Below are 21,027 nucleotides of genomic sequence, written 5' to 3' on the forward strand. Positions count from 1 at the left end.
TGAAGGGTTCTCAGGATCATAAGCTTCTTCTTCAGATGAAGCATCCTTAGTACTGCTTGGTGCATTTTGCATTCCAGACAGACTTTGAGAAATCAAATTAACTTGTTGAGTCAATATATTATTCTGAGCCAGAATGGCATTCAGAGTATCAATCTCAAGAACTCCTTTCTTCTGACTTGTCCCATTGTTCACAGGATTTCTTTCAGAAGTATACATGAATTGGTTATTTGCAACCATTTCAATGAGCTCTTGAGCTTCTGTAGGCGTCTTCTTCAAATGAAGAGATCCTCCAGCAGAGCTATCCAAAGACATCTTGGACAGTTCAGATAGACCATCATAGAAAATACCTATGATGCTCCATTCAGAAAGCATGTCAGAAGGACATTTTCTGATCAATTGTTTGTATCTTTCCCAAGCTTCATAGAGGGATTCACCATCCTTCTGTCTGAAGGTTTGGACTTCCACTATAAGCTTACTCAATTTTTGAGGTGGAAAGAACTTTGCCAAGAAGGCATTGACTAACTTTTCCCATGAGTCCAGGCTTTCTTTAGGTTGAGAATCCAACCATGTTCTATCTCTGTCTCTTACAGCAAAAGGGAATAGCATAAGTCTGTAGACCTCAGGGTCAACCCCATTAGTCTTAACAGTGTCACAGATTTGCAAGAATTCAGCTAAAAACTGATGAGGATCTTCCAATGGAAGTCCATGGAACTTGCAATTCTGTTGCATTAGAGAAACTAATTGAGGCTTAAGCTCAAAGTTGTTTGCTCTAATGGCAGGGATAGAGATGCTTCTCCCATAGAAGTCGGGAGTAGGTGCAGTGAAGTCACCCAGCACCTTCCTTGCATTGTTGTTGTTTTCGGCTGCCATGGGTTCTTCTTCTTTGAAGATTTCTGTTAGGTCCTCTACAGAGAGTTGTGCCTTAGCTTCTCTTAGCTTTCGCTTCAAGGTCCTTTCAGGTTCAGGGTCAGCTTCAACAAGAATGCCTTTGTCTTTGCTCCTACTCATATGAAAGAGAAGAGAACAAGAAAATGTAGAATCCTCTATGTCACAGTATAGAGATTCCTTGAGGTGTCAGAGGAAAAGAAAAATAGAAGGAAGAAGTAGAGAATTCGAACTTATCAAGAAAGATGAAGTTCGAATTGTTCATTAAGGAATAGTGTTAGTCCATAAATAGAAGGATGTGAGAAGAGGGGAAGAAATTTTCGAAAATAATTTAAAAAGATTTAAAAAACATTTTGAAAAACTTTAATTGATTTTCGAAAATTAAGAGTGGAAAAGAAATCAAGTGATTTTTGAAAAAAATTTTGAAATTAGAAATCAAAAAGATATGATTGAAAACTATTTTGAAAAAGATGTGATTAAAAAGATATGATTGAAAAGTTATGGTTTTAAAAAGATATGATTGAAAGATATGTTTTGAAAAACAATTTTTAAAAAGATTTGATTTTAAAAATTAATGACTTGCCTAACAAGAAAAGATATGATTCAAACATTAAACCTTTCTCAATAGAAAAGGCAACATACTTGAATTGTTCAATCAAATCAATAATTGTTAGCAAGTATTTTTGAAAATGGAAAGAAATTGACTTTGAAAAAGATTTGATTGAAAAGATTTGATTTGAAAAAGATTTGATTTTGAAAAATTTTGAAAACTTGAAAAAAAATTTGCGTTAAAAACAAAATCTTCCCTCTTGTGCCATCCTGGCGTTAAACGCCCAGAATGGTGCACATTCTGGCGTTTAACGCCCAATGCACTACCTTTTTGGGGTGTTAAATGCCCAACCAGGCACCCTGGCTGTCGTTTAAACGCCAGTCTGTCCTTTTTCTCTGGGCGTTTTGAACGCCCAGCTTTTTCTGTGTAATTCCTCTACTGCATGTTCTGAATCTTCAGTTCCCTGTACTATTGACTTGAAAATAGAACCAAGATCAAATAAACAATGCATGCAAGACACCAAACTTAAAATTAGACACTAGACTCAAACAATAAACATAAAATATTTTTGGTTTTTATGATTTTGTAATTTTTTTGTGCTTTTTCGAAAATTAAGTGGAAAAGAAAATAAAGGTATCAAAATTCTTAATGAGAATTCCAGGAATCATGCAATGTTAGTCTAAAGCTTCAGTCTAAAGAAATTAGACATGGCTAGCTAAGCTTCAGCAGAACATTGCATTCAAGAGCTAAATTGATGAAGATCAATCAGCTTGGTGATGATAAGAACATCACCTTGAAACACTAGAATTCATTCTTTAAGAACTCTAAAAAAAAATACCTAATCTAAGCAACAAGATGAACCGTCAGTTGTCCAAACTCAACAATCCCCGGCAACGGCGCCAAAAACTTAGTGTGCGAAATTGTGATCACTACTTTTCACAACTCAAATAATCCCTAGTAATGGCTCCAAAGACTTGGTGCTCAATACCATGGCATAAACACAACTTTGCACAACTAACCAGCAAGTGCACTGGGTCGTCCAAGTAATAAACCTTACGCGAGTAAGGGTCGATCCCACAGAGATTGTTGGTATGAAGCAAGCTATGGTCACCTTGTGAATCTTAGTCAGGCAAACTCAAATGTATATGGTGATGAATGAATAAAACATAAAGATAAAGATAGAGATACTTATGCAATTCATTGGTGAGAACTTCAGATAAGCGTATGAAGATGCTTGTCCCTTCCGTCTCTCTGCTTTCCTGCTGTCTTCATCCAACCCTTCTTACTCCTTTCCATGGCAAGCTTATGCAAGGGTTTCACCGTTGTCAGTGGCTACCTCCCATCCTCTCAGTGAAAATGTTCAACGCACCCTGTCACGGCACGGCTATCCATCTGTCGGTTCTCGATCAGGCCGGAATAGAATCCATTGATTCTTTTGCGTCTGTCACTAACGCCCCGCCCTCAAGAGTTTGAAGCACGTCACAGTCATTCAATCATTGAATCCTACTCAGAATACCACAGACAAGGTTAGACCTTCCGGATTCTCTTGAATGCCGCCATCAGTTCTTGCCTATACCACGAAGACTCTAATCTCACGGAATGGCTGGCTCATTTGTCAGGCGAGCACTCGGTTGTCAGGCGATCAACCATGCATCGTGTATCAGGAATCCAAGAGACATTCACCTAATCGAAGGTAGAACGGAGGTGGTTGTCAATCACACGTTCATAGGTGAGAATGATGATGAGTGTCACGGATCATCACATTCATCAAGTTAAAGAACAAGTGATATCTTGGAACAAGAACAAGCGGAATTGAATAGAAGAAACAAGTTCCGGCGTTTAACGCTGGGAATTCTGAAGGTGACTTTGAACGCCGGTTTGGGCCATCAAATCTTGGGCAAAGTATAGATTATTATATATTTCTGGAAAGCCCAGGATGTCTACTTTCCAACTCCGTTGAGAGCGCGCCAATTGGGCTTCTGTAGCTCCAGAAAATCTACTTCGAGTGCAGAGAGGTCAGAATCCAACAGCATCTGCAGTCCTTTTCAGTCTCTGAATCAGATTTTTGCTCAGGTCCCTCAATTTCAGCCAGAAAATACCTGAAATCACAGAAAAACACACAAACTCATAGTAAAGTCCAGAAAAGTGAATTTTAACTAAAAACTAATAAAAATATACTAAAAACTCAACTAAAACTACTAAAAACATACTAAAAACAATGCCAAAAAGCGTACAAATTATCTGCTCATCATACCCATAGCATCAAGGTTGTTGATTATTATTGAGAATCTCTCAAACACTTCATCAATGCTTTCTCCATCCTTCATGCTAAACATCTCGTACTCTTTTCGCAGCATATCAATCCTCGTTTCTTTGACTTGTTTAGTGCCTTCATGTGTAACCTGGAGTTTTTCCCAGATTTCTTTGGCTGTCTTGCATCTAGACACCTTCCGGTATTCTTCAAAGCTGATAGCACAGTGAAGAAGGTTGATTGCTTTAGCGTTCAGCTCTATCTTCTTCTTGTCATCTTCATTCCATTCAGCTTCTTCTTTCGGAGTTACCACTCCATCAGCACTTGTTTTTGTTGGGATCTTGGGACCACTCATAACGATCTTCCATAAGTTGTAGTCAATGGATTGGATGAAGATTCTTATCCTTTCTTTCCAGTAGGAATAGTTCTTTCCGTTGAAGAAGGGTGGCCGGTTGTTTGACTGGCCTTCAGTGAGGGTGTAAGCAACTGTGGTTGTGTCCAGATTGTTCGCCATTGGATCTTTGCTCCAAGGGGTTAAGCTTGATACTTGAGACCTTAGCTCCTGATACCAATTGAAGGTTGTGGTAGGCTTAGAGAAGGGGGTTGAATCTATGCCTTCCTTTTAAGTTGCTGTTATTACCCTTTTAAAACAAATTTGCAATTCTGTTTCTGTTTGAACTCAACAGCGGAAATTGATGAGACAATTTATTTTTGTCTCATGAATATCAGAAAACAGAACACAGTAGAGAAGAGAAAAGCTAACACCAGCATGTATCCTGGTTCGGTTGCCTTGTGCTCTGCAACCTACAACCAGTCTCCTCCACAACTATGGAAGAATTTCACTATAGTTAACAGTGTTACATACACCAATTCCACAGGATTGACACAATCTTTTCACATTCAAGTTCTAACCTAACTTGACAATGGCTATGCTAATACCTAACTATTCACTCTTAGTGCTGACCCAACTAAGAAAGGGATACCTCACAGGTACAAGATACAAGACACAAACACACTTAAAGAAATCTGAAATTTAACTTTAGGCTTTTCTCTCAAGTGTTTCACTCAGCCTTTTTCCACTCATGGCTTTTACTTGAGCTTTCTCACAATGCCTTTTCTCACTAGAAATTACAGAAAGACAAACATAGAAAAGTACATTACAATCAGTAAAACATGAAGGAGATTGACTTCATCAAACAGCCTCTTTGCTATGTGAAAAATCAGCTTTGCAAACCTCTGATTTAGTTCTTCAGTATTGGCCGAATGCCTCTTTGATAGAGAGCATTATCCAAGTAGAGGAACTTCACAGGGAATACTTCACAGAACACAATTCTCAAATTCTGGTTTTTTTTCTCCTTTTTTTGAATAAACAGCAAGCTTCTTTTTTATCTCCTTGCATGTTCCTTGGTTCTTCTTCCAAGGTCAACACCTTGAGCCTTGAGCTTCACCAACCCACAAGCTCACTTTTTCTTCTCAAGCATCAAAGTAGAACCTTTGCTTCTGACTTTTCAAGCTTGACCGAAAGCCATGAAGGAGTAACCAAAAATGTCTTCCAATGGTCAACCAAATCTGAACCATAGAGATGCAACTTAGTTCCCAAGAATCTCTTGTGACCGTGGATTTGTAGCAGTGAAGAACAGAGATCAACTTTTCCCTTGAATGCCATTTTCGGATAGAGCAGAGAGTTCGGAAGAAAGGATGAAGATCTGATGCATGCAAGATGAGATGGATTACCTTTCTTAAGCTTGATTTGGTTTGGAATTTCTATTTTAGCTTCTGTGCTTCAAGCTTCAACGCTCTCTCTCTTGCTTCTTTGGTTACAGCTTAGTGAAGAAGCTCTCTCTCTTTCTTATTTTTTCTGAAGTTGATTTGACTTGATTAGAAAGGAGAAGAACGTTGCACTTCAAGAGGGAGAAGACTTCAATCTTACAAGAGAAGCTTTGTGAGATGGATTTGGATTGAATTTCCGTTAAGCAACTCGGTTGGCCCATCAGATTCTTTGGCTTCTTTCTTTGCTTTTGTTTGGGCTTTACCCATCAGCCTTACTATATTGTCTTTATACCATTTGGGCTGCTTGAATGAATTTGGCCTGCAACATGAAATAAATAATTAGTAATATGCCATTAAAATTGATCAACACTAATTATTTATTTTGCCCAAAAATAATGTTTGTCATCACTAATTAATTTAGTTAATTTCTTAACTCAACAGATACAAAGTCATTCATTTACAATAATGACATATAACAACCATGTCAATTGAATTTTTTATTTCATCATGTATTATATTCTTATTACATGATGATTTCATTTATTCAATTAAATGACAGTAATGGTGAGTTCAAATCTTAAAATTGGATTCCATAAAAAAATTAATTGTATATCAATTGCATATGGCACCTATTCAAATGAAGATGCTAAAAATATCTTCTTATGAAGATTCCTGTGTTAAAGGTGTATTTGTTTATTTAGCCACACTTAAAAAAAAAACACTTTTATAACACATCAAAATCAAACCTTACAATTCATCATCTAATGGTAAAAAACAAACATCTTCATATAAAGACAATTGTAAAATCTTCATGCAAGTATCCACCATTGCATATAACTATTATACTATTCATTTTATGCTATTAAATTTTATGTTACTACTTGTTTAATACTGAAAGTTAAGCAAAAAATAGTTACAAACATGCAAATTTACTATTTTTACACAAAGAATATACCTTATAGCTAAACAAGATTTATTATATTATTAAATAACTAATTATTTATTGCTTTATTAACAAGTTAGTGCAGATTTTATGAAACAAAATTATAATATTAACAAACAAAATTAAGTAATTCACATTTGGTATGTATGACATTCATATCTAGTCTTCTTCTTTACATTTACCAACTTTCAAGATATATTTTGCTACTTTGAACTCCTGTGCTTTTACAATATATATATTATTCAATATATGTTGTGATTTTATTAATATTTATTTTCTCAATTTATCTTATTCATGTCATATGACCTTCAATATAAATTATAAATATTCAATAACTAATTGCTTTGAGCGAGAAATTCATCAATAAGTTGTTGTGGGTCAAAACAATTCCCAAAATAATTAATCATTATATCCTCAAATTATATAATTGATTCCGTCAATGGATATCTATTTCTCAATGTTCTGAAAATTGGACCAGACCAGCTAGTTCAACCGGGTTAATCGGAAATCGGTCACCTAGCCGGTCCGGTCCTCCCACAAAACTGTGCTGCAAAAAACCGGTTGAAAAACAGGCCGAACCGGTGGTTAACCAGCAAACCGGTCCGGTTTCTGCATGTACCGATTCTCTCCCCCCCAGCTAATGAAACAGCGTCGTTTGGCTTTTTAAAAAAAAAAAAGAGGCTGAAGAACGCGTGTTGCCTAAATCCCTAATCAGCTACTCTTTGAAGAACACTCCCACAGTCTCACTCCCAAGCCCTAAGCTTGTCGAGGCTCAAGGTTCTGTTGTTCTGCCAATGAAGAACAACTGTCGCCGTGAATCGAAATAGACGCCGGAGCAAGCGCCACTGTCGCGGGTCATCGCCACAGCGTCGCTGGTCGTCGCCTCAACGTCGCGGATCATCGTCTCAGCGTCGCGGGTCGTTCTGTTCTCTACTTCGAGGCTCGAGCTTCTGGCCTTTTGTTCTCTACTTCTCTTGCGGTTAGTTCTGGGCTTCTGGCTCTTCTTCTATTCTTTCTGTTTTCATTGTTTGTTCTGGGCTTCTGTTCTTCTGTGTTCCTGGCTTTTTTAATTTTTTTAATTTTATTTTTTATATGATTAATCAAATGTTGAATTTGAGAATAAATTTGATCTATGTTGAATTTGAGAATTCTGCTCTGCTCTGTTCTTCAATTTTTTAATCTTTTTAATTCTGCTCTGTTCAATTTTTTTCTTTTTTTAATTCTGCTCTGTTGAATGCCATATGAATTGTATGAACTATGAACTATGAATTGATATGTTGGTCTGGATTTTGGATTGTTGGCATTCTGAATTTAGATGGAACAGTCACAAAATGATCAGCAACAATAACATAATGCTGTACAAAAATCTCAGACAGGTTCCTCTCGAGAAAAATCTGACCCGGCTTGGGAATATTTCACTGTGAAATATGATAAAAATCATAAGGCACAATATACATGTATCTTTTGTTTGAATACTTATAATGGAGGGGGTATATAGGATGAAATATCATCTTGCGAAAATTTCTGGACAAATTAAAGTATGTAGCAAAGTCACTTAAGAAGTTGAACTTCAATTCAAAAGGATTCTGATGGAAAACAAAAAAAAATAAGATGGAAAAAAGAAAATTTGAGGAGGAGTCTTATGGTGGGGAAGCACCTGCACAAGAGGCTGAATTGCCTAACTATGTACAAGCTGTTGTTCCTACAATAACGGGAGACAAAGGAAAGAGAAGAGTTGTAGTAGCTACACAAATTGGAAGTTACTTTAAAGAAAGAACTACTCAAGGATCTCAACTGACTTTGAAAAGTGTTTTGGCTAGTAAAGAAATTATGCACAAGGCTAAGTTGGGACTTGCCAAATGAATTGTTGATGCATGTATTTCTTTCAATGCAATTCAATCACCTTACTTTCAACCTGCATTGGATGGTGTTGCTGTAATTGGGCCTGGTTTCAAGGGACGTCATATGATGAAATGAGAGTTTATTTGCTGGCTAATCTTAAGAGAGAGTGTCAGTTGCTGGTTGAAAAGTATAGGAGCTCATGGAAAAGCACCGGTTGTACGCTGATGGCAGATGGGTGGACTGATCAAAGGCAACGAACTTTAATAACTTTCTAGTTTATTGTCCTGCTGGTATGTCATTCGTTAAGACTGTTGATGCTTCTGATGTGATAAAAACTGCCAATGTTTTGTTTAATTTGTTTGTTGATGTTATTGAGTGGGTTGGGCCTAGTAAGTTTGTGCATGTGGTCACTAATAATGCTGCTAATTATGTATCTGCTGGAAAACTTATTCATGAAAAATACCCAAATATATTTTGGTCTCCTTGTGCTGTCCATTGTATCAATCTAATTTTGAAAGATATTGCAAGTATTCCTCACATAGCTTACCTTGCTTCCCGTGCTTCAAAAGTGACTATGTTTGTTTACAATTATATGAACTTATTGTCTTGGCTTAGAAAAAGAAAAAGTTGGACAGAAATTGTTCGACCAGGAGTCACACGTTTTGCCACTGTTTTCATTACTTTGAAAAGTATATATGATCACAAGGAAGATTTACAATCATTGATGGTGGACAAATATTTCACTTGTCATAAGTTAGCCAAAAGTGCTAATGGAAAGATTGTTAGTTCAATTGTCTTAGACAGTAAGTTTTGGCAAGACTGTGTTACCACTGTGAAAATTGTTGGTCCTCTTATTAAGTTGTTGAGGCTTGTTGATGCTGATGAAACACCCTCTTTGGGAATCGTGTATGAAGGCATGCAAAGTGAAAAAATGCTATCAAGACAATGTTCAAAAATCGAAAAGTTGTTTATACGCCATACATGAGTATCTTGAAAATAAGGTGGGATAAGCTTTTGAAGCGTGATCTCCATACGGCAGCGTACTTTTTAAATCCAGGCATTTTCTATAGTGAGGATTTTGTTGAGAAGGCAAATATTTTAAGATTTTTACTTGATTTGCTTGATTTTGAAACATTTTGTGATGACTCAGTTGCTGCAATGCAAGAGATACATCTGTATCGAGATTGTAAAGAAAGTTTTGGGAGAGAAAGTGCTAAGAGAGTGGCATCAAGACTCGAACCTGGTAAGTTATTTGACTTATTTCATATCCAAGTTCAATTTAGTTTAAAAGTTTAATATGTTGGGTGATAAACACTAAAAAGTATTTTATTTTTATATCTACGTAGGTGAATGGTGGAGGTTACGCGGTAGGACTAGTGCTCCTAATTTGCAAAAAATGGCAGTACGTCTTTTTCATCAAACCTCTTCTTCATCTGAATGTGAGAGGAACTGGAATCTTTTTGAACAAATCCATTCAAAGAGGAGGAACTGGTTAGAGCATCAAAGGTTAAGTGACATTGTTTATGTCACCTATAACCTACACATTCAATCTAGGTTGCATCGAAAGAAGAGGAATTATGATCCAATTGACATTCAAAGCATTAACACGGTAGATTTTTGGGTAATGACAGATGAGGATAATCCTAAATTTACTAATGGAGATGTTGAAGGCATTGAAAGTTTAATATACACTAATAATTCTATGCCTTCGTATCTTAATGGTGAGTGACATAACAAACTTTCTTTCCTTCCATAAAGATACATGTCATTAATATTGATTTCTTATTGAGTTTTCTTTCTATTTTATTAGATGGTGGAGACATGGAAGTTGAAGTGGATATGCCTAATGTTGTAATTGAATCCTCGAATACTTCTTTTGGTGGTATTTCTGAAGATGTTGGCTTTGGATTACCTGTTTATGATGGAGACATCGGAACACTTAATGATGATTATGACTTCTAATGAGTAGTGTCCTTGTTTAGTTGAAGTATTATTTGTTGAATATGGTTTCTTTTGGTTGCAAAATATTGTGTTTGTCATTTATGTGCGTTTTGATTTCTTTAGTTATAAACTTTGATATTTGAAGTTGTTTATGACTTTTTAATGATAAATTATGTATTGTTCATTTTGTGAAATTGTTAAATTTTGAACCTTATTAGTTTAAAAATTATTGAATTTAACTTTTTAAAATTATGTATTGAATTTTTTATAATTTTACTCTATATTTAATTAAACCGATTCAACCACGGTTCAACCCCAGTTGAACCATTAGACCGTTGAACTAGTCACTTGACCGATTCGATAACCGATCGGTTCTCGCAACCTTGCTATTTCTGAACTTTTCAATTCACATACAATCAAATGCTATACGCATGTCATGAAAATTGTTCTCAAACGAAAAAATATTCCCCACACAACTATCTTGATTGAATGACTCTTACCATTTAATTTTTTTTGAATAAGTGCCAACATAATAACTGACTCAACTTGGGGGCTCACCATATCATTATACACTTATCTTTTAACCGAGTTATAACTCATTTTATTTTCTAAGCTTAGCCTGGATCATATGATCGACAGACAAAGCTTGGGGGTTGTGATCCGTCACCTTGTAGCTCGGTCTTTATTGTGCATTATGAGTCATAACTCGATTTTATTTGCTTTCATTATAAGTGTGTAACAAACGATCTTAATGACTTAATGACAAACGATTATATCATAAACTCTATTTATCAACTCTATGCCTATGAAGGACCAATTTCTATATCTCAAAAGAGACGACATGATAAGTTCTATTTCATGTTTAACATTCTATAGTCATAGAATTATTATAGACCACATGATAAATTTTATTTCATGTCTAACATTTTATATTCATAGAATTACTATAGACCACATGATAAGTTCTATTTTATGTTTAACATTCTATAATCATAGAATTCTTATACCTCTTAAACATTTACTGACTTGAGCGTTATAGTGTCTTTTGCAAGTACTCCCACCCTCCGTGTTCTTCTTGCTAAAGTATACATTCTTTGAAGATGAAGAGACAAATTTAATTTCCTCTAAGGCGAAATATATCTCAAAAATTCATCCACATAAGAACAATTATTATTATTACTATTAGATTATGTTATTTTTTTTATACTGGTTGTCTTATTTTTATTTAATGATATTATTCATGCACATGCATTACATGTTTTTTTTTTCTTCACGCATCATCTTATTGATATAATACAGAAATTTGTATTAAAAAGAAAAGCACAAAAATTTATCGATATAGTACAAAGAATTTTGTATATAACAAAAATTTTTATACATAATACATAAATTTATTTATAAAACATAGAAATGTATGCATATACCACATAAATTTTTTACATAACATAAATTTATCGATATATCACATTTTTTTATGTTGAATAATTTTTTTATCTAATAATTTTCTATTAAATTCTGATAATATTTTATACCTATTTATTTTGTTGGTTGATTGAGTAAGTATGTAGTTGTTTAAAATTTTTATATTAGTCGTTACAAAATTTTTATGCTGGTATGCACTAAAATTTATGTTCTCATTGCTCAATAATTTTGCTAAACATATTTAAAAAAAAGAAAAAAATGATAATAATAAAAAAAGAAAAAAAATCAAATAAAAAGGAGAAAAAAAAGTGATCATGATAATAATGAAAGAAAAAGAAAAACAAAAATGACATAAAAAAAAAGTGCGTTTACGTAACATTTATTAGACTTAATTGCACAAAGTACTTGGTTGCTTAATGTTTTTGTCTAAGAAAATCATATTTTTTTTAATAGAAAAAAAATAACGTTGAATAATTTTTTGAAGCAAAATAGGTATACTAAAGGAGTTAAAAAAACCTATAATATAATGTTGAAGAAAAGTTAGAATCCCAATTTTTTTAAAAAAGAAATTAAAAAGTTATCATATCTCTGCATATATCCTATCATATTAATTATTGGATTACATCTCAAAATAAAAAATTTGTATATCCGATCCAATTTCATTAATGTAATCTTTCTAGTTCTGATTAGATCAAAGTTCTAACTAAATCTAGTTCGATCTATGTATAGCCCAAATTATTTTCTCTCCATTTGGATCAACATAAACTAACAGTCGAGATCAGAGAATGGAAAATTGACGTGCGTGAAAGGAATATAAATATAAAATTTATAAGGATAAAGTATTAAATTGGTTTATTATGTTTCGGCGTAATTTTGTTTAGTGTTTAAAATTTAAAATATCGTATTTGAATTTAAAAAAGTTTCATTTAATTTTAATATAGTCTTATAGTAAGATAAAAATTAAATAATTAATGAAATATTCTACATGACAACAGTACAAAAATAAGATCGATAATTTAGAGAATAAATATAAGCTCTAAAGGTATAAAATTAACCGTTGATATATCAATACATTTATTTATCATTCTCCTTAGTTCTATAGAAAATATTTTATTTAAATTGTAAGAAAAATGATAAATAAATATATTGATGCATTCACGGTTGATTTTGTGCCTCTAAAACTTGTACTTGTTCTCCAAATTATCGACCTTGTTCTTATATTGCTGTTATGTAGGACATTCCGTTAATTATTTAATTTTAACCTCATAGTAGGACTACATTGAAGCTAAATAAAATATTTTTAGATTCAAATAAAACACTTTAAACTTTAAAGACCAAAACAGAATTACATCCAAACGTAGAATCAATTTAGTACTTTATCCGAATTTATAATTAATAATTTAAAATATAAAAATAGAATTTTATTATCCATTTTTTAGCATTATTTCAAAGCTATAATACTTTATAAAGGATATTTCTAAAGATACTTATTAATCACAATATTACATGTATTACAAATAAGATATTTTAATGAAAAGCATAGTGTTTTCAAATTTTTTATACATTGAATATATTAATGATAGGATGAATGAGTGATGACAATATTGGCACTCTTATATTGCTCTTTTTGATAATATCATATTATATATAATTTTTTTAATATGTATTGTATATTTCTAATTTTCTATGAATTTATTATTATATATAAAAAAATATTATTATCAAAATAGAAATGACAATATCTATTTTTTAAAATAATATATTGAAAAAAAAAAGCTTAAATTTTCTACTTTTATTCGATATACTTGTAACTTATAAGTAAGTTCTGCGGCATTAACATCGTCTCATGGAAGAGAACCAAGTAATAAAATTCATTCTATCATTTTATGTAGGTCAGTGACTTCAGTCCCCATCAGATTCATCATCTATGAATATTAATATGATTGAATAATCCCCCCAATCCCTCTTCGAGTAATTTACCAATAGATACATTTTCTTAATTATTATTTCTTGCTTCTATCCCTTTAACGTTACACCCTTCACTCTACTCGAAATTAATTATTTATAATATTGATATAAATAACCATTTATAAATTAAAATAAATATTTCTGCTTGAAATAATAATTTTTCTATTAACGAAATACTTATAATAAAATAGAGTAGCATTCAAAATAATTTCATTGTTTAAGTTCATTCATTATTTTATTTGATAATATATATCCAAAATTAACAATCATATTACGATATACCCACACACGACGACGACGTTGATCATAAGATCCATTGGACCCGATCTAACCCAACCGGCTTAAAGATGACAATGATCTGAACTGATCAAGATAGAAATTAAAATAAAGTTGTTTTTATTTGGATCGGATAAGGCCATTATTGCTTTGGAAGTTCCCTCCAGTTTTTGATAGCTTTAGACATCACTTGTTCTACTACTTGTGCATCCATATGACCATCATCATCATCATCACCTTCATTGTGCTCCTTCAATATCAATATCAAAAACAATAATTAATCATTGGTCTCCGTGTGCCACACAAATTGTCACTCTTAAGTTTCAAGTATTATTTATTTATTTATTTATTTCACTTTTGTCAATAACAATGACTAATCTCTTAGACGATTCTTTTTATATATACATAAACTGTTAAAAAAAAATAGTCTAAATTTTTAAAAATTTTAGTAATTTTAGCTAGCAATTGACTAATATAGATATTAAATTGTCTTTCAATAAAATGTAAATGTAAGTAGTGTTGATCTATGTATGTAAATTCTGATAAATATATGTAAAAATTATATATTTTACGTATGCAAATTGCTATAAATATAAATATAAACTATTATTGACCTAAAATAATAATATTTATTAGCCATTGTTGATATTTAAATTAGTTAATGAATTTCAAATGTTGAAAGATGATTGTTATAATTAAATAAGAATGATGATTCAAAATTCTAATTTATCTTTTTAATTATTTTTTAATATTTAAATAGATAAAAATTTAAATATACAAGTTATTTTTTAAAAATATTAAAAAATAAAAAATTAGAAGAATGAATTAGAACTCCTAATTATTTTTAATTAAATAATATGCATCACAAAATTAAAATACCAATCATCTACAAAATTAGGTAATTATTATTCAAATAAAATTTTTATATAAAAATAATAGTTAAAAATTATTAAATAATTTAACATATATAACTAAATTTCTCAATGTAAGTGTCAACATCTAAATTATTATAAGAGTAGTTTGCATACCTTGATTCCCATTGCTTCTAAAGAAAAGGCATCTACACAAGAAACCCTAGCCTGGAGCACTTGAAGGCCAAGCTCTTCAAACGCTTCCAATATGAAAACCAACAACCCTTTGCAATTCCTTTGACTCAGCACCCTTATCATGAACCCCTCCTCTTGTGCTTCAACTTTAAGCTGCATACAAATAATAATACATCAACACCTTCAACTGTTTATTTATTGAATTATATATACGAGCACTAAATAATTGAATTAGCATTTATTAGGCATTAGCTAGGTAGTTATATCATTATATGTACCATAGGCATGGGACCATGGTCAATGAAATTTTGGACTGAAGAAGAACAAACTGCTAACTCATCCAATTCTTGTAGCTTTTTCTTTAGACTTCGTATATACTCTGATGCATCCAATATCACTGATGTTTTAAATACCTGCAAAAAAAAAAATCATATCCCGATCAAATTCCCACTAATGTAAAGAGTTTATCTCACTAATTATCATTAATTCTCCTTAATTGATTAGAATAAAGAGTCATTTATTCAATAAGTAGAAAAATGAAGCTGAATGCAAAAGAGTGTGGTTTGCGTAATCACCGCATGGGATTTAGTGATTGATCGAAGATGTTGAAGGTTCCTATGAAATAAACCTGTTCTCTTGTGAACCCTCGAAACCATTCTTCTCTATCTCTTTTAATTTTTTTTCCTCCCTAGACTCTCAATTGAAGAATATATATAGGCATACTAATACTAATTATATACATTTTAAAAAAGAAAAAAAATTCTTTGATGTATCATTTGTGAAAGGATATATGAGAACGCGGAATCTTGGTAGTCACGTGTGATGAGTATTTGGAATTACAGTAAGAACTGTGTTAACTTTTTTAACTTATGTTGTAACCTTAGCTTGTGTGTGTGCATTTTTATTTATTTATTTATTTTGTGAGAGAACCGATGCAACTTTGTTTGTTCTTGTCATGCTAATTAGGGGCTTAGGGACTTGTTTGATGCCGCGTTAGAATTTCTTCACAGAGTCCACATGTGAACCATCGTATAAGAACATTTTTACACCTATCTCTTTAATTTTACACAATTTGTTTTATTAAATTTCGGATATGTACGTAATCTGTCTAATTAATACCAAATAATAACTCAACTGTAATACACAAATTTCAGTAAATGTCTTGTCCATTAACCACAGAATATAATCGCAAGTAATTAAGGTCGTGAAAATTGAATTGGCGATCGAATCATTAAAATTAGTGGTTTAAGAGTTTAAAGGTTCAATCGAAGTTTAACCGGTTGAATCGAATATAATAAAATAATATATTTATATATAAAATATATAATTTTTTAAAAAGTATAATTTTTTTTATATTTTAAATCAGTTAACTGTTAAAAATTTAGATGATTCAATCAATTAATTAGTTTTTTGATCGTTTTATTATTAATTTTTTTAACTAAATTGATTTAGTGATGATCGATATTTTATTAATTCAGTTGAATTAACAAATTCGGTCCTATTCCTGTATGAATATCTGGAGGGGAGCTCGACTGTTGAAAATCGATATCGAGTTGTTATTTTCAATGTCGATCTATGAGCCTTGGGATAGCCCGAGTTTTTCGCCTAGGGATCGGAAATGTGCGGAGTATGAACAAAAAAAGCGGAATGTACCTGCAAAGGCACTCCGAAACTTAGGTTAGTATTAAAAATTCAATGTGTTTCTTTAGGATAGGAGATCATACCTTTTATAGGTGAGAGTACAAAGATGAAAGGTCGGTTACATTCCTACTTTAATTTATTGTCTGAATTGAAGAACAGTAATGAGGGTAATATCCGGTCGAGCATTTTGACTGTAGAATGTAATCCATTGAACTTGTGTAACGCCGAACTATAACATAAATTTGTCGAGTTATGATTTATAATGTCGAATTATTACGTTGGATTTATAACGGCCGGATCAGGTCCAATTTGCAAAATCAAGTAATAATAGATATATGGGTTGTTTAATTATTAGCTAGTATGGTATTCCAGATTTTGTAGTAAATTATATTCTTTACTCACCAAAAAATAAATTGTGTTATCATTGACCAGCATATGAAAAAAAGTCTCACATTAGGGACCAATACTTAAAAAAGAGTGTTATAAGATTTTGGATTCTATCTCTCACTATATGAACTAGTTTTTTTGGTGATAATAATTCTCCCAAAATCTTATAGCTTATTATAGTGTTATTCTCGTTAAAAGTTGGCCAACTAGAAAAAACTACTTACAGAGAGTTCTAAATAGTGGAAAATTCTCGCTGGCAAAAAACCGAGTGAAGTCCCACAGAATAAAGTCATTGAAATGTCAATTCTTCAACGAGACTAATATCTAAAAATGTCCTACATCGGAGAACTAACACTTAAAAGACTTTGAACTTTTCTATCATAAAGCTAATTTTTGTGGTAATGGTTCCTAAAATTTTTGTAGCTCATTGATTATGATAGAGTTTGTTATTGATAGGTGTACTTATTGATTTGTGCATTATTCACACTACCAAAATAGATTCTTTTAATTTAAGAAATTAACAAATAATTGAAGTCTCGCTGGTAATAAAAGTATGAATAACAACGATTCAGAAAGAATGGAATACAGTTAGCTATGGAAGTGTTTAAGGAAAATAGATCAGCAATAATTTGCAAGGTGTAGTGTGAGTTATGTGTTAGACTAAAAAGAGAAATATGTTTTCAAAACTCATTATTGTTATCCTTTTTTGTATATTTATTATTATAAGAATCATGATGTTACTTCTCCTAAAAAATTTAATTTAATAAAAACAAAGAGAAAATATAAATAATTATATCTCTAATATTTTTTTTCAAGAAGAACTTTTTTTTGAGTTTGTTTAATTTTTTTGTATAGGCTTTAATTTTTTTTATTTGTCTCATGTTATTTTTTTATTTACTAAAAATCAAATTTTCAACCTTTTAAATATAGAATTCTAATACTGTGTCATGATGTTAATTTTTTAAAATTTAAATTTATAAAAAAATAGTATAAATAATTATATCTCTAATAATAAAATAAATATAAATGTCATTGTAAATTTCATCATCCTTTATTTTAGGTTTAAATACGATTTTGGTCTCTAATGTAGAGGTTGAAATTTTATTTCGTCTCCAGTCTTTTTTTGTTACAAAATAGTCTCGAAGGTTTCAGTTTGTTTTAAAATCGTTTTTTTACCAAATTTTTTATTTTTATTACCAAATTACCTCTAACTAAAAAAGATATAAAATAAAATAAAAAAAAGAAAAAAAAAGAAAGAAATGGAACCACGAGAGGAAGAAAGAGAATCGGGAGAGAAGAAAGAAAATCGGGTGCGGGAGGAGGGGAGGGAAGGGAAGAAGGGGGGAGGGAAGGTAGTGCCGCCGCATTGCCGTCTGTGATGGAGAGAATGGAAGGAAAAACCATCACACACACGGATGAAGAGGGGGGAGACAGAAAGCAAGGGAGAAGAAAGAGATCGGAAGGGGAAACAGAGAGCAAGAAAGGAGAAAGGGAGAAGAGAGCGATCAGAAGGGAGAGGGAGACCGCGTTCAGCGTCGCCGCTGCCGCCACTCGCGTGCCGCTTGCCGTTTCTGCTCTTCTTCCTCACTCGGTCGTCGATGCTCCTCGTCGTTTCTGCTTTTGCTTCTACTTCTGTTTCTGTTTTTGCTTCTGCTTCTGGTTTTGTTTTTGTTATTGTTCTGATTTAATTATCTATTGTTGTTGTTGGTGTTGTTCTTCTAATTATTGTTGTTTTATTGTTGCTGTTGTTTCACTGCTTCTGCATTCTGTTTCTGTATTCTGTTTCTGCCTGCTTCTGTTTCTGTATTTACTTGTGTTTCTGCACCTCTGCATTTGGTTTACTTTGGGAAAGAAGGGAGAAGGGTATTTTCGTCCGAATGACAATTTTAAAATAAACTGAAACCTTCGAGACCATTTTGTAGCGAAAAAAAGGCCGAAGACAAAATAAATTTCTGGCCTCTACGTTAAGAACCAAATTATACTTAATTTTCTATTTTATATATTATACTATTAAAAAATTTTAAATATACTTAAAATACTAGTGTTCTAATAATTTTAATAATTAATTTTAATTAATATGTATTATATATATTTTTTATAATTGAGATCAATAATCAAAACAATTGACATAACAATGTTTCAGCTTTTCAGGTACACTTCAAATTTTTCCAATACTAGCAGCATAGTGATAAATAAACAATAAAAATAATAAAAGTGAGTTATCTTATCATTAGTCAATTAAACAAGCCATAATGCATGACACATCATATCATACATATATATACAAAAGTAGAAGCGTGTGGGGTCACTAATATGGTAACACTATTTACGTTTCTGAAAACAAACATTCTTGTGCAAATGTGAATGTAATAATAAAATGATGAAAGAGATGGTGGTGCATTTGCATCAGTGTGTGGTTAATTTATTTAAATAGGATGCTTGAAAAGAATATAATAAAAAACGTATGATTAAGACACAAAATCCATTGTGTCAATACTGCTAAGTTTCAAAAACATTTTACAGAATTTTATTGGGTGCCTTCTTTGGATGCCTCCAATCCATCCTCACGGGGAATGGATTCTCTCTAGTTTCATTTTCTCTCTCTGATCTTGATTTGGCTTCTGTTACAAAAAGTTAAATTATATTTGGTTTTAGTATAGGTGCTGTATTATTAATAAAAATAAAAGTGTGCAATTTGTTTATTGTTTTTCAATTCCTAATCAACCCAAATGGTACAATTGTACAAACTTTTAATTTCGAGTTGTGTGATCATTTCTGTTAGTTTTTATCTGATTGGACTACGAAATGATTAATTAAAATGCTAACACAGAATCTACAACATAAATAAAAGGTGAAAACTCATGTGCAGTCGATTTCATATAAAGTTGATAGTTGAGAATCGTTAAATAATTTGACTGATTTAACTAAATTTTCATCTAATGGCTCTCAACTATCAATTTACGTAAAGTCAATTGCACCTAAATTTCTATCTAAAATGATAGGAAAGTAGAGTTGGAAATTATTATGTGGTGGCATTTATTATTTTGTGGGTACCATTTCAAAAGAAATTTAAACCGGTATGCAGAAAATCAACCAGTGTATTTTCGTCTTAATTATAATTTTTTAATCTAGGGCACACTTATCAAAATCTCAACGTCTCATTGTAATTAACTGCCGGTAATAATAGAAAAATAATAATCTAAATTATTTTAATTACATAATAATTAATTTTAATAGCTGATTTTAATATATAAATATTATTTTTTATTTTCTATATGCTTAAATGAAGTTAACACAATCTACTTTTAAGCAATTAACTAACTAGGAACCCATTAAACTAGATTGTCGATCCTGAGTTTAATAACTACACTCAATGACTGAAGTGAAGTTAATCTTGTTGCTTACCTTATATAAGTAAAGATTCAAATGTTAAAATTGTTAAATTTATTAGATTTATATCAGTGACTAGAACACCAAATAAATAAAATAGTAACGTATATTTTTTATTTCTAAAATTTGTCAAAAATTTTAAAAATATTCTTAAATTTTATTTTGTTTCAATTTTATTCAAAAAAAAATTTATTTGTATTCAGTATTAATTACATGAAAACTAAATTTTAAAAAAATTTATGACTAATCCAACAATAATACATGATAAATATGTTTAATTTGTTTATATTAAAAATTATTTTTGTAAAATTATTTTTGAGTGTCATAATTTATTTTAAAAATTAGTCATTAGAATAAATTTGATTCAAATAAAAAATTTTTAAAATAAAATTAAAATAAAATAAAATTTAAAAATAAAAAAATACTTTACCCTAAATAAAAATAGTGCACTTGTTAGACGATATTCTTTAACAAAAGATCCTATTGCCTCACAAATTGTATGACCTCAAGTTTGGAAGTATACACTCTCGAATACATTAGGTAAAAGAGAAAGCTATGAATGTATATGTAGATCTGACCCTCATATATATTATATATCTAACTTTATATATCACTACTTAATCATTTCATTATCTTACAGAAACTTCATTAACTTACAGAGAGTACTACCCTTTAAACATCCAAAATATTTTAATTATGAAATCACTTTTTTTAA

The 21,027-nt window shown here is 31.4% G+C and overlaps 1 protein-coding gene and 1 non-coding gene across 2 annotated transcripts; one reads left to right on the top strand and one right to left on the bottom strand.

Moving 5' to 3' along the window:
* The first annotated feature begins 366 nt into the window (after positions 1-366).
* Positions 367-474, top strand: LOC127740788 (small nucleolar RNA R71). The gene has a single exon (XR_008001646.1). It is a non-coding gene; the product is annotated as a small nucleolar RNA R71 (small nucleolar RNA).
* A 13,131-nt stretch (positions 475-13,605) lies between these two features.
* On the bottom strand, positions 13,606-15,610 carry LOC107458139 (uncharacterized). Its single transcript, XM_016076350.3, has 4 exons — positions 15,470-15,610; positions 15,173-15,307; positions 14,877-15,047; positions 13,606-14,098 (listed from the first exon to the last, which is right to left on the bottom strand). Exons 1-4 carry the CDS (start codon positions 15,548-15,550, stop codon positions 13,991-13,993), a joined length of 495 nt encoding a protein of 164 aa, XP_015931836.1. The 5' UTR covers positions 15,551-15,610; the 3' UTR covers positions 13,606-13,990.
* Positions 15,611-21,027: the final 5,417 nt, after the last annotated feature.

Source organism: Arachis duranensis, chromosome 7 (assembly GCF_000817695.3).
Source record: "Arachis duranensis cultivar V14167 chromosome 7, aradu.V14167.gnm2.J7QH, whole genome shotgun sequence".
Lineage (NCBI taxonomy): Eukaryota > Viridiplantae > Streptophyta > Magnoliopsida > Fabales > Fabaceae > Arachis > Arachis duranensis.